Here is a 13,874-nt window from a genome sequence, read left to right on the forward strand (position 1 = left end):
GAAACTCAAAGACTATTATGAGTCATAATGCCAAAGTCATTCCTTTACTCTTTATCATCAAAACATTTCTCCAGTTTTGCTCCAAATAAGATGCACTGAGGCTTGCTAGACTAGCAAGCTAACATTAACTAACTAGCTAGCTATAACATAAGGGTTCATTATATTTAGGTTAAAGCAAACAAAGCTAGCTAGCTAAACTTGGCTAACTTGACTTGTAATGGTACTAGCAAGCCCGGTTATGGCCGATTCGATCACGAAAGCTTATATTGTTAGCTTGCTACCGACAACAAAACAATTGACCCATTTGTCCTCCTGGTACAGCTGGTCTAGGCTGACACCGGCAGTTGAGTTTGGAAGCTTTGAAGAACGTCTCCAGCACCCGTCTATCCGTGTGTGCAAAACGTTGATGGTCTGACACACACACACACACACACACACACACACACACACACACACACACACACACACACACACACACACACACACACACACACACACAGTAAGAACTGTCGGCAATCGAATTAGATGCAGCACAAACATTCCTCTTCCATCGGGATGGCTGGAAAGCACCGCATGAGCACCACGAGTTGAAGTCTGACCGTGGCTCCCCATCGCTGCTTGCCGGTCTCGCAGTTCTTGTTGTCGCTGTATCAATTCCTCTTCCGTTTATTGCAGCTGAAATGTAGGGCTGTATGTCCCTATGTAAATTAATTTAAACAACTTTTGTTTTCCAGCTCTTCTTGGTGAGAGGAATCATCAGAAGCAGTCATTGTAATTATTTAGCAATCTCAGACAGTCAGTAACATAGCTCCTGTGATTCTGTAGAAACTAGTACCGCCCCCATTTTGAAAAGCCTTCAAGGGTGGGAACATAATTGAGCAAGGAAGTAGGGTTCTCATCAGGCAGAAATCTTTACAAAGCCAGGGAAAATGAGTCAATCTAGATACCCTGCCATTTTGTGGCAGATATGAGAATCGTTGAGTCCAATTGCTCTATTGAATAAGGACAACAATATATCCTCGCAATTGCAATTGACGAAACACAAATGCCACAACAATTGCTACAAAACATTACTCCATTTATTTATTTTTAGATCAGACAGCATACTCATTCAACCGATGTCGTCATTGGTCGAACTCTCCCAGCGCAAAAATATAAATAATAATTATGTCCAAAACACTTTTTATAACTCATCATTTTAGAGCGAGACTGGAAAAACATCCCAAATAGTGTCTAGCAGTGAAATTTTCCTTTAACATTGACAAACAGTTCATTTGGAAAGTGTTCAGACCCATTTACCTTTCCACATTTTGTTACGTTACAGCCCTATTCTAAAATGGATTCAATTGTTTTTTTCTCCGCATCAATCTACTAGGGTGAACAGACGTCCCTGTTTTTGGTGGCCTGTCCCCGGCTGGCGCTGTCGCCAGAAATGTCCCTGTAGTTAACTGTGCGTTAAAAACAGACTGCAAAGTATAATATTTTACTTGGCAAGAAAGACCGGGCAGCAGAGCCTACCGGTTGACGTCTCAATCAGGTTGTGCTTGTTTAGGCCAACAGAGGGGCCTGCTCGCTATAGCAGCCTCATTCACTCTTCTTCTTCTACTAAATACTTGCTCATGGTAGTTTTAGAGAAAACATCCGTGGAAAACTCGGCTAGAAGCTAGCAAGTATCAAGTGAATCAACAACATCACCATTCATGTAGATTCTACACACAATACCACATGATAACAAAAAAAAAAACGTTTTTTAGAAATAATATAAAATACTGAAATATAACATTTACATTACTATTCAGACCCTTTACTGTTGAAGCATATTTGGCAGCAACGATAGCCTTCAGTCTCCTTGGTTATGAGGGTACAAGCTAGGCATTCTGGTATTTGGGAAGTTTATCCCATTCTTCTCTGTAGATCCTCTCAAGCTCTGCCAGGTTGGATGGGGAGCGTTGCTGCACAGCTTTTTTCAGGTCTCTCCAGAGCTGTTTGATCGGGATCAAGTCCAGGCTCTTGCTGGGCCACTCAAGGACATTCAGAGAGTTGTCTCGAAGCCACTCCTGCATTGTCTTGCCTATGTGCTTAGAGTCGTTGTTCTGTTGGAAGGTGAACCTTCGCCCCATTCTAAGGTCCTGAGCGCTCTGGAGACGATTTTCATGAAGGATCTCTCTGTACTTTTCTCCGTTCATCTTTCCCTCGATCCTGACTCGTCTCTCAGTCCCTGCCACTGAAAACATCCAAACAGCATGATGCTGCCACCCCCATGCTTCACCAAAGGGGTTGTGCCAGGTTTCCTCCAGACGTGATGTGTGGCATTCAGTCCAAAGAGATCAATCTTGGTTTTTATCAGAACAGAGAATCTTCTTTCTCATGGTCTGATAGTCCATTAGGTGCATTTTGGCAAACTCCAAGTGGGCTGTCATGTGCCTTTTACTGAGGAGTGGCTTCCATCTGACCCCTCTACCATAAAGCCCTGATTAGTGGAGTGCTGCAAAGATGGTTGACCTTCTGGAAGGTTCTCCCATCTCCACAAATGAACTCTGAAGCTCTGTCAGAGTGACCATCAAGTTCTTGGTCACCTCCCAGACCATGGCCCTTCTCCCCAAATTGTGACCAGCTCTAGGAAGAGTCTTGGTGGTTCCAAACCTCTTCCATTTAATAATGATGGAGGCCACTGTGTTTTTGAGGACATTCAATGCTGCAGACATTTTTTAGCACCCTTCCCCAGATCTGTGCTTCGGCACATTCCTGTCTCTGAGCTCTACAGACACTTCCTTCGATCTCATGGCTTGATTAATGCTCTGACACGCACTGTCAACTGTGGGACGTTTATATAGACAGGTGTGTGCCTTTCCAAATGACGTCCAATCAATTGAAGGGGTCTGAATACCTCCTGAATGCACTGTAGATGACACAACATCACACCAGCAGATAGAGCCACAGACAATACAGTCCTTACTATTTCAGATTAATATGGAAAACTTACCACATCCAGCTGCAGACAGTTCGTCGCTGCCATCAGGACAGTCTCTCTCCCCATCACAGAGCCAGCGTTTAGGGACACAGGCGTAGGAACCAGGGCAGCTGAATAACCCTGGAGCACACGTTACCAAACCTGAGAGTCAATAGAGAGAAAGAGGCAGGTCAAACAAACTGCAGAAAGGGCTAAGCTGAACTATAACCTAGGACAACTATTAATAACGTAAAGGATGGAAAAATTATCATATCCATTCCTGCCACTGACAGATCTAGGATCTTAATTTGATCACCCTGTTGCTGGATAACTTTCCTGCAATGCAGGATATGTAAAACTTGTATAACTGTTTTAGTTTTAAAAATGCTTCTGAAGTTTGTAATTTCCACTTTGACAGTTTAGACTTGATTTTCCCTTATGAAAAATGTATAATCCCCTACAAAAGGGCCCATTAATTACAATAATCACATTTCCAGTTGCTGCAGGATTATCTTCCTGCTGTAGCAAACAGGGTCAAATGAATCTGTATATTCAAGCAGAGGCCTATATCGTACAAGATCTGTTACGTTTTATGTGGCCTCAGAGACAATACAAAGCCTCATACTGTGACAATAAAGGTAAGTACATTTGCTCAATAATGCTTGTCTGTTTAAAATGGACTTTCTTGCTTTGATTGCAGAAGTGCAAGGAAAAAGCTTAAGGCTATTTCATTCATATCGCCTTGACATTTCCATTAAAATCCAATTATACCAATCAATATTCTCGGCAAACATTTTATATTTATTGTTGTATGATTATTTCTTTTTATTGGCAAATTCATTATTGTTACATCTCATTTACATGGTGAAATTGCTCTGCCTCTTGGCCTCACCACCCATCAAAGTATTTTCTATATGTCTCTAACTTCATTTCTGTGTTATCATTTCAATAGTCTAGAAACTAGTCTAAAACGTCACCAACTGGTCTCAAAACAATGTTGTAATCAGGTTGTAATGCCAGCTGGGAATGGTCTCAGACGGGTCTCAAACTACATGTTTGAAATACATGCAATCTTCACCCAAAGTATAGATATATGACCTTGGGTACTTACCACATATCTGCACACTCTCATCCAGTCCGTCCTCACAGTCGTTCTCTCCATCACACAGCCACTGCTTGGCGATGCACTTGTTCTTAGAACAGGCAAACTGGTTCCACAGGCAAGAGGAGTCTAGGGGAGAAGCACATTCATAATACCATGAATCAAAACACGTAAGTGAAAGAAAAACAGGACAAAAACAACAATACCCTGTAGTAGTAGAAGTCGCCCAGTTATTTTTAATCAAAGCACAACAAGTGTTTGGGTTACCATCTGCCCCTTAGCCTTTCTATTTCCAGAGAGGGTGACTTGGAGCCAAATAAAATATTTTGTGGGTGTTTTCTCCTCTTCAGTTTCTAATATAAAAATTTCTGTAGTGTTCCAAGGGGAGGTGACTGGTAAAAATAACAATAAGAATCAAAAGGCTGGAGCTTTACTTAATGGAATTATGCAGAATAACACACATTGCAGTCATGGTAAGTAAAATGTGTTCTCAATAAAGCAGTAATTAGCAGTCAGTGCTAGTAAGAATAGACAAGTGCAAATGTTACACGGTACACGGTACAGGCTCGGTCTTAACTTCTGGCGTCTATTCATATATGCTTTTACTATTAGGGTCACTACTTTCCATGCTGAAAATCAACAGAATTATTGTTGAACTGTACATAATCACAGATGCACAGATAGAGCTCGGGCGGTCATGAACTTTTGTCAGCCGATGATTGTCAAGCAAATCACTGCCGGTCTCACAGTAATTGACCGTTGAAGTCCGTAAACACATTAAGCATCTCCTGACTTCCACGCATAACCTACGAGCCACTGACGCAGACCTTTGGAACATCACGTCACCCCGCTCCTCCGCTCTCTCCACTGGCTTCCAGTTGAAGCTCGCATCCGCTACAAGACCATGGTGCTTGCCTACGGAGCTGTGAGGGGAACGGCACCTCAGTACCTCCAGGCTCTGATCAGGCCCTACACCCAAACAAGGGCACTGCGTTCATCCACCTCTGGCCTGCTCGCCTCCCTACCACTGAGGAAGTACAGTTCCCGCTCAGCCCAGTCAAAACTGTTCGCTGCTCTGGCCCCCCAATGGTGGAACAAACTCCCTCACGACGCCAGGACAGCGGAGTCAATCACCACCTTCCGGAGACACCTGAAACCCCACCTCTTTAAGGAATACCTAGGATAGGATAAAGTAATCCTTCTCACCCCCCTTAAAAGATTTAGATGCACTATTGTAAAGTGGCTGTTCCACTGGATGTCATAAGGTGAATGCACCAATTTGTAAGTCGCTCTGGATAAGAGCGTCTGCTAAATGACTTAAATGTAATGTAAATGTAAATCTACATTTTAAAAAGTCTAATAAATCAATTTATTATAACCTACACCATCACAATAAATTCATGATTAACTTCAAACAGGTCTAAAGAAACATGATGTGAAGAAAATGTAGTCAGAAGAACAGAATAGCATACTCTGAGTTGTCCTTATGTTAGGCCATGATCTGGACATGTCATACATTATGGCTGTGGGTTACACTAGCTCATTTAGCAGACAATATTTGCTTTGAATTACATGGCATAATTTTATATTATTTTAAAGAATGAAGAATTCAATTGAACATAGCTGAAGAGAATAGAAAGGATATTTCCTTCAAACGATTTGAGGGAGTGTTCACATGCGGATATTCTGTGTTGAGTAGTTAACAAAGAAACAGTTCCTCCTGTATACTTAATTTAGAGGTATTTATGCAACTTTAGTTGTGATACAAATGGGCTATATGTTTCGATTTTTAATACATTCTAAGGCTGCATGATGCGACTCTAATGAAAAAAGTTGCATGTAAGGCTTTTTTTGCACACACTTCATCAGTTTCACATTCACAATTAAACAAGCACTTGATAATGCCTTGAATTTCCCGGCGGTATCCCCTTTGTGTGTCCGTAAAGCCCCCTAAAAAAATCCATGCCTTGTACGGCCAGTGGACGTTGTGCCCTTGGGCTGAATATAATAATTCCCTTCCCCCGGCTGCGTGGGCCGAAGCAGCTCTCACTCACATGGCTCTCTCAGATCTCTCCCAATTCTTATTAGCCAATGCCCGTCACATGATTGGGTCCTACTCACAGGCTACAAGTGAAAACAGACATATCGAGGATGCAACTTCACGCGTCCATATTGAATTCCGAGGCGCATATTGAAGATGTTGGAAGAACTGTTCACATTTACTTTCCAGCAGCCGACAAGATGAGTAGGCCTAACGCAGCAGAAGCATTAGCCTATGTCTATCTACTATCCCCCATAGTACAAAAGCTAACCTATTCTATTCTGTGCATAGAAATAAATATTCTAAACACAGTCTGGGACAGTTGTGGGATACTATAGATCCCAAATGAATACAACCACAAGCATTAAAAAAACGCTTAAAACCAATTATGCTGATGCAACAGATCAGAAAGTTTAGTTTAAAATGTTGATCAACTATTAGGCTATTTTTTCACATAATAAGCACAGCAAAGTACACAAGGCAGTACAGTAGACTATACGTGCAATATTCCAAAATGAAATCAATCAGCGGGAAATGCCATTCTCAAAGTTATGCTCTACTCCCGCTGTAAAACAGATTAATGTGCTTAATTTTAAGAAGTAATTTTTCTGCTTTAGCTGTGATACAAACCTTATCAAAACCAATAAATCAAATCAAGTTTCAAGCCCTTAACCAACGATGCAGTTTTATGAAAAAAACTAAAAAATAAGAAATAAAGTCAAAAATAATTCATGAGCAGCAGTAAAATAACAATACCGAGGCTATATACAGGGGATACCGGTACAGAGTCAATGTGCGGGGCACCGGTTAGTCGAGGTAATTGAGGTAATATATACATGTAGGTAGAGTTATTAAATTGACTTATGCATAGATAATAACAGAGAGTAGCAGCAGTGTAAAAGAGGGGGGACAATGCAAGTAGTCATTTGATTAGATGTTCAGGAGTCTTATGGCTTTAGGGTAGAAGCTGTTTAGAAGCCTCTTGGACCTAGACTTGGTGCTCCGGTACCACTTGCTGTGCTGTAGCAGAGAGAACAGTCTATGACTAGGGTCGCTGGAGTCTTTGACAATTATTTAGGGCCTCCCTCAGACACCACCTGGTATAGAGGTCTTGGATGGCAAGGAACTTAGCCCCGGTGATGTACTGGGCCGTACAAACTACCCTCTGTAGTGCCCTACGGTCAAAGGCCGAGCAGTTGCCATACCAGGCAGTGATGCAACCAGTCAGGATGCTCTCGATGGTGCAGCTGCAGAAACTTCTGAGGCTCTGAGGACCCATGCCAAATCTTTTCAGTCTCCTTGGGGGGAAATAGGTTTTGTCGTGCCCTCTTCACAACTGTCTTGGTGTGCTTGGACCATGACAGTTTGTTGGTGATGTGGACACTCTCAACCTGCTGCACTACAGCCCCATCAATGAGAATGGGGGCGTGCTCTGTCCTCCTTTTCCTGTAGTCCACAATCATCTCCTTAGTCTTGATCACGTTGAGGTAGAGGTTGCTGTCCTGGCACCACACGGCCAGGTCTCTGCCTCCTCCTTATATGCTGCCTCGTTGTTGTTGGTCATCAAGCCTACCACTGTTGTGTCAATGGCAAACTTAATGATGATGTTAGAGTCATGCCTGGCCATGCAGTCATGAGTGAACAGGGAGTACAGGAGGGGACTGAGCACACACCCCTGAGGGTCCCCCGTGTTAAGGATCAGCGTGGCGGATGTGTTTTTACCTACCCTTACCACCTGGGGGCAGCCCGTCAGTAAGTTCAGGATCCAGTTGCAGAGGGAGGTGTTCAGTTCTAAGGTACTTAGCTTAGTGATGATCTTTGAGTGAACTATGGTGTTGAACGCTGAGCTGTAGTCAACTAATAGCATTCTCACATAGATGTTCCTTTTTTCCAGGTGTGAAAGGGCACTGTGGAGTGCAATAGAGATTGCATCGTTTGTGGATCTGTTGGGGCGGTATGCAAATCGGAGTGGGTCTAGGGTTTTTGGGATAATGGTGTTGATGTGAGCCATGACCAACCTTTCAAAACACTTCATGGTTACAGACGTGAGTGCTACCGGTCGGTGAGTGCTAGGGCTAGGCTACGTGAGGTTTGCGACTATGATTAGAAAAAGTTGCAAAAATGGCATGTGCTGTTTCTTGCCTGACTGCACACAAGCTGGGCATCATTCACAAGTGATAGGCCCAATATTGTCACCCATCAGACTATTCTTGATTTACTCTCATCTTTACATATACTAAATAATATATTTGGGAAATGAGTTTTGATTTAGAGTGAACCATTATCACGCACCTGTCTCGAATCAGGGACAGGGGAAAAAATACATGTCATCTGTGCACTTAAATAACGTATGGAGGACTCTATTCCCGTGATTCATGTGCTTGCCAGTCAGGTAGGCTATACTCCTATTATAAAGAGACGAAATGTGCTTAATATTAGGAAACTTCATAAATAAATATATTAGGCCTAACCTGTAGAAAACTGATGGGATCCTCCTGTTTTTAATAGAGCCCATTAAAATTCAGTTTTCTCATGCCATAGCATAGCTTATAGAAATGTTGTGCAACATGAGCTCTCATGAAGTGTTTGATTCGATTTTCGATTACATTTGCAATTATGTCAGAGTAAATCGGGGGACAGGAGAATGCTGAGGACCAGGCAGTTAGCAAGCTTGGTAGACTACTCCTGACCATTGGCAGCATCAGAGCTTGGAGAAGCCTAATTACCACGTGGAATTTGACTGCCATCATGACTTGTGACCTCCGGTGTTTGAGTAATATGGTCACCGCAACAGCCCTACGCACAGACAGGAACACATATGTACCTTCATATCTGGATTCATTTAAATTCAAAGAACCACCCTGCTTTGGGTGCCTAGATCCAATGCCTCTGTCTCTTTCAGATATCTCGACAAAGGCTCATTCTGGAGATGCTAATATTTCATATCTTAGGCTTCAGTGGTATTTTACTGTACAGGGAAAGATCATCAGACATTTTACAATGACAGACAAGTATTTCATCTAATCAGTTGTGAGATTCTGGATTTCCAGTGATATAATGACATTTACTTCTAACCTTTTTCCTTTACTTTCAGTTTATCAAGGAAATGGGAATATTTTCCATTTGTCCTGAGACTGCCAGTTCTAAACATCTAACAGACTGAATGATATTTAAACAGCAGCATCCTTCTGCTTAGTTTTGAAAGGAGCTACGGTACATTTTCAATTCGCAATACCATTATTTCAAATTCAAATAAATTCAAACAATAATGAAGCACTTAGCTAAATGAATGGGAATGTGTTTTTCAGTCATTTGATGGTACACAGAATCATGTTGTGTTAGATGAAATTGAGTCACCCAGTTAACATGATTACCAAACCTCATTCTGCTCTTAATCTACTGTGATTTATTTCACTTCAATAAACATGATCTTACTCTTCAAGACAGTTAATAACATATGACAGTGTTATTTGTGTGGGCCATTCTGTCTAAATTAATTAATTCCTCAGTAGTTCAGGGCATGTATTAATCTGAAGCCTAGCTGTGATGCAGGTCAGGATAAGTATTACCACCTCAGTGGCACTCAAACGCTCTTGGAAGATCCTTCTTCATCACTTTGACAGCAAAAGTAATGAAACATAAACGGTATACATAAATAAGTCATCTGTTTGATTGAAAATTCTATTTACCAGACCATGACTCAATTTTGGTTTAGCTATCTAGGTGGAAAGTCTTTGTCATGGTAAGTAACACGCACATTAGAAAGGATCAAAGAGATAGGGTAGACGTGTTCTTGTCTTCCCTGGTGAGAGGGTTCCATGTGCAAGGTTCCGTGTGAAAGGACAGTGTGGGAGAACATTGCATGTGATCCGTTCAGATGTCAGCCACTTCTCAGTGAACCCACATGTTTCCATCTCTGGTAACAATTCACAATGACTAATGGATAATTCATAAACTGTTACACACAAGGGGAGAATATGCTAATTCAAAGCCAGAAAAAAAAGCACCCTTGTGTCCTTTTTAAGTGGCTTTATTTGAATATCAAGGCTGGAGGTATATGCTCTATACACATAAGTAGGCTAGCAGACAACTTGGCAAGCAATTAAATACACAATGAGGTTGAACAATACAATATCCAGTAGAGACAATTAACTCCAATCATTAGTGATTTGTCACTGCTAACACTGGATTTGTGTCTTCCTGTGGTTGTCTAGAAATAATTCAGACAAGCCAGGGCCGGTCCTTGCCGTTCTGCCGCCATAGGTGAGACCAGAAAATGCTGCCCCCGCAAAACTAGAATAGTCCCAGTAAGAATAATGACGTTGAAAAGACGTCTAAAAATAAGTACGTTGAATGTTTAAAATACATATTTCCAGAATGTTGAAAAGGGCGTCTTTTCCAGACAGTTCTGAATGAAGTTGAAAATACTTATTTTCCAGAATGTTGAAAAGGGCGTCTTTGCCAGACAGTTCTGAATGAAGTTGAAAATACTTATTTTCCAAATAATGAAAATACATATTTTACGGATGTTTGCAGATGTTGAAATCATTTTTGGTTCTGAATGAAAGTTCAAAATAAGTAATTTATAGGTGTTCTACGTCTATGTTTGGGCCAAATCAAGGCTGATCCAGACCGGACAAAATCTGAACCAAACATAGACGTCTATGATTGGTTCAGATTTGGTCTGGACCAAAAACCAATGTTTGTGGATGTTGAAATCAAGTCTGGTCCGGAACTGCACCAAAAAAAAATGTCCAAAAGGCGTTGGTTCGTGCTTACCGAGATGTAGCAAACAGTGTTGCCTGAATGAAAATGTTATGAATGCCCATCTATGTGGTAAACCTACCGTTTGTAAAACACCAAAAAATGAGGTCCGGGCAGGACAAAAAAAATTATGTCCAAAATACGTTGGCTCGTGCTTACTGGGATGTAGCCTACCATGTCGGCCTCCAATTACATTTTATGAATGCCCACTAATGTAGTAGGCCCACCATGTGTAAAACAGGCCATTGCATTGGTTTTATTAGTCCTGATTCTTGTGACTAATTAATATGGCTATTTAAGTTCTGAATATCAGCTACCAAGGAGTTATCGCGAGCCAATTGCCAATGTGTTTACACAGCGGGTAATGCAGAAGTATCTTCTTTTTCACTATGATTAGCTTGTCAAATATTGACGGATACAAACTTGAAACCACTAATCATGACAATGGGGTGAAACTCCTGGACAACAGTTGTGATTGTCACTTTAATACTGTCCATTTTACTTTGACCTGTCCTGTTTTTGGGAAATGTTGCTTGTTAACATGACAGCACATTTTTTATTTGATTTAGTGCCATTTATGTTAGGCTATTTGATCGTAAAAAATTGTCTGTCTCATTACATTGTCGTATATTTTATCTCCAACCTGTAGATTACAGAAAAGACCACACACTCTTTCTACCATATCCTATATCTGCTACATGATTTATGTTAGATGTATTTCTTTTTGACAGAATGTTGGTGGAGCACTGCAGAGCTGCATCTCTCCAGCAACACCCTTGAGGGGCGTGCTTGGAATGGATAAGCAAGCCCCTACCTTTAACAAAGTGGGCACTTCTTAACGTAAAACGCCCCCATGCCATTGGTTGAGAGAAATTGTCATAGTTTTGGGGCAGAATTATGTGAGGTTTTATGTGTTGCTGTTGGAGGTGCGTCTTGGTCAGTTTAGCTCAGAAAATTCTGCCTTCGTCAATCTGTCACCATAGGCAGCCGCTTAATCCTGCCTAATGAGCAGGCCGGCCGTGAGACAAGCCAACTAATAGATGTTATTCTGTAATGCAATGAAATGTGTCTACCCACATGGTTCAATAAACATAGCAAGGCCTTACTGCACAGAATCTCATCGGCCTAGTAATCACAGTCTTTCTGTCCATATAAATACACTGGATTTTTGGCTTCCTATAGATGTCTATTAGTCATTCAGACAAGCCATTTTATAAATATTCTCTTTGTAATGTAATGGGCTATCAACATAACAAAGCCTTACCACACTGAAACTCATCTGCCCCATCCTCACAGTCCTTCTGTCCATCACACAGCCACACACTGGAGATGCAGTTACCGCTGGGGCAGGCGAAGTGGCCCTCTTCACACTTCTGCCCATGGGAAACTAGGGCCGACAACAACGGAAGGGAAGAGTCATTTCAGAGGTGATTCAGTGTTGTTAGCAGTTGATGTTACTCTTCAATAACACAAACCCCAAAGCAAATCAGAGGGAGAAAAATAGGTTTATTCAATGTCTTGTATTCAAGATCCTTAATGGCCTGGCTCCCCCTCCACTCAATATTTTTGTTAAACATAAAACCCAGACATATGGCAGCAGATCCACAAGGTCTGCCATGAGAGGTGACTGTATAGTTCCCCTAAGGAAAATCACCTTTAGTAAATCTGCATTCTCTGTGAGAGCTTCCCATGTCTGGAATACACTGCCATCAGACACACATAACTGCACCACATATCACACTTTCACAAAATGCTTGAAGACATGGCTAAAGGTCAATCAGATTTGTGAACATGGTCCCTAGCTTTGTGTTGCCGCTTTCCATGTTGTCTGTTTTCTGTAGCTTGTGAGGTGTGGAAACACTTTGTTGCTTTTATGAATTTTGTCTTGCTGCTTTTTGTTCTATGTTTCTCTGTCTGTATGCTACGTCTTGCTTGTCCTATGTTGCTATGTCTTGCTTGTTCTATGTTGCTATTGTCTATATTGTAATTGTTTTTAATAACCTGCCCAGGGACTGCGGTTGAAAATTAGCCGGCTGGCTAAAACCTGCACTTTTACTGAAACGTTGATTAATGTGCACTGTCCCTGTAAAAATAAAAAATAAACTCAAACTCAAACTCAAAGAGGACAAATCATGGATGTTATGCTGAGAGGTAGACAAATCAAATCAAATTTGATTGGTCACATACACATGGTTAGCAGATGTTAATGCGAGTGTAGCAAAATGCTTGTGCTTCTAGTTCCGACCATGCAAGTAATATCTAACAAGTAATCTAACAATTTAATCTAAGATGTTCATTCTCCCCTGTCCTCAGTGATTCTCTCCACAGAACAAAGAGACAGAATCTGAACCAAACATTATATACCCCCAACCCTTGCCTGTGGTTGACCAATTAGAATTCCTGGCAATAAAATTGGGCCAATGGCCAGATAACACGCATCGCATTTCAGGCGCGATGTATAGACAATTTGGACCAATGAGAACTTGCCATGTAAATTTCCATTGATCATTAATTCCCTGTTACAGAAAAAACACTATTTCCATTGATTGTTAATTCTAGTCCTCTTGACCTTTAGTCCTTTGTGTTGAGTATTTATCTTCTAAATATTCATACAGACGTGATTCAGGTCATTATCTTTTCCCTAAACTTGAACTCTGGCACCCCTAATAAAATGAAATCAAATGTAACATACAATAGGTGTAGGTAGACCCTACCATGGAATGCTTACTTACGATGCAGTTCAAGAAATAGAGTTAAGAAAATAATTACTAAATAAACTAAAGTAAAAAATAAAATAACAAGGCTATAAACAGGGGGTACAGGTACCGAGTCAATGTACAGGTTAGTCGAGGTAATTTGTACATGTACTGTAGGTAGGGGTAAAGTGACTATGCATAGATAATAAACAGCGAGTTGCAGCAGTGTAAAAACAAAGCCCCCCCTTCGAAGTAAATAGTCCTGGTGGTAATTGTATTAATTGTTCAGCAGACTTATAGCTTGGGGGTAGAAGCTGTTAA

The 13,874-nt window shown here is 41.2% G+C and overlaps 1 protein-coding gene across 1 annotated transcript in view; it reads right to left on the reverse strand.

Moving 5' to 3' along the window:
* LOC118385852 (low-density lipoprotein receptor-related protein 1B-like) overlaps positions 1-13,874 on the reverse strand; it is a 359,442-nt gene that overhangs the window by 107,453 nt on the left and 238,115 nt on the right. Inside the window, exons 50-52 of the mRNA XM_052521799.1 lie at positions 12,122-12,244; positions 4,062-4,181; positions 2,984-3,112 (exon numbers count right to left, since the gene is read on the reverse strand). Of these exons, the coding sequence (XP_052377759.1) occupies positions 2,984-3,112; positions 4,062-4,181; positions 12,122-12,244 (372 nt within the window). The remainder of the gene's footprint in view (positions 1-2,983; positions 3,113-4,061; positions 4,182-12,121; positions 12,245-13,874) is intronic.

Source organism: Oncorhynchus keta, chromosome 7 (assembly GCF_023373465.1).
Source record: "Oncorhynchus keta strain PuntledgeMale-10-30-2019 chromosome 7, Oket_V2, whole genome shotgun sequence".
Classification (NCBI taxonomy): Eukaryota; Metazoa; Chordata; class Actinopteri; order Salmoniformes; family Salmonidae; genus Oncorhynchus; species Oncorhynchus keta.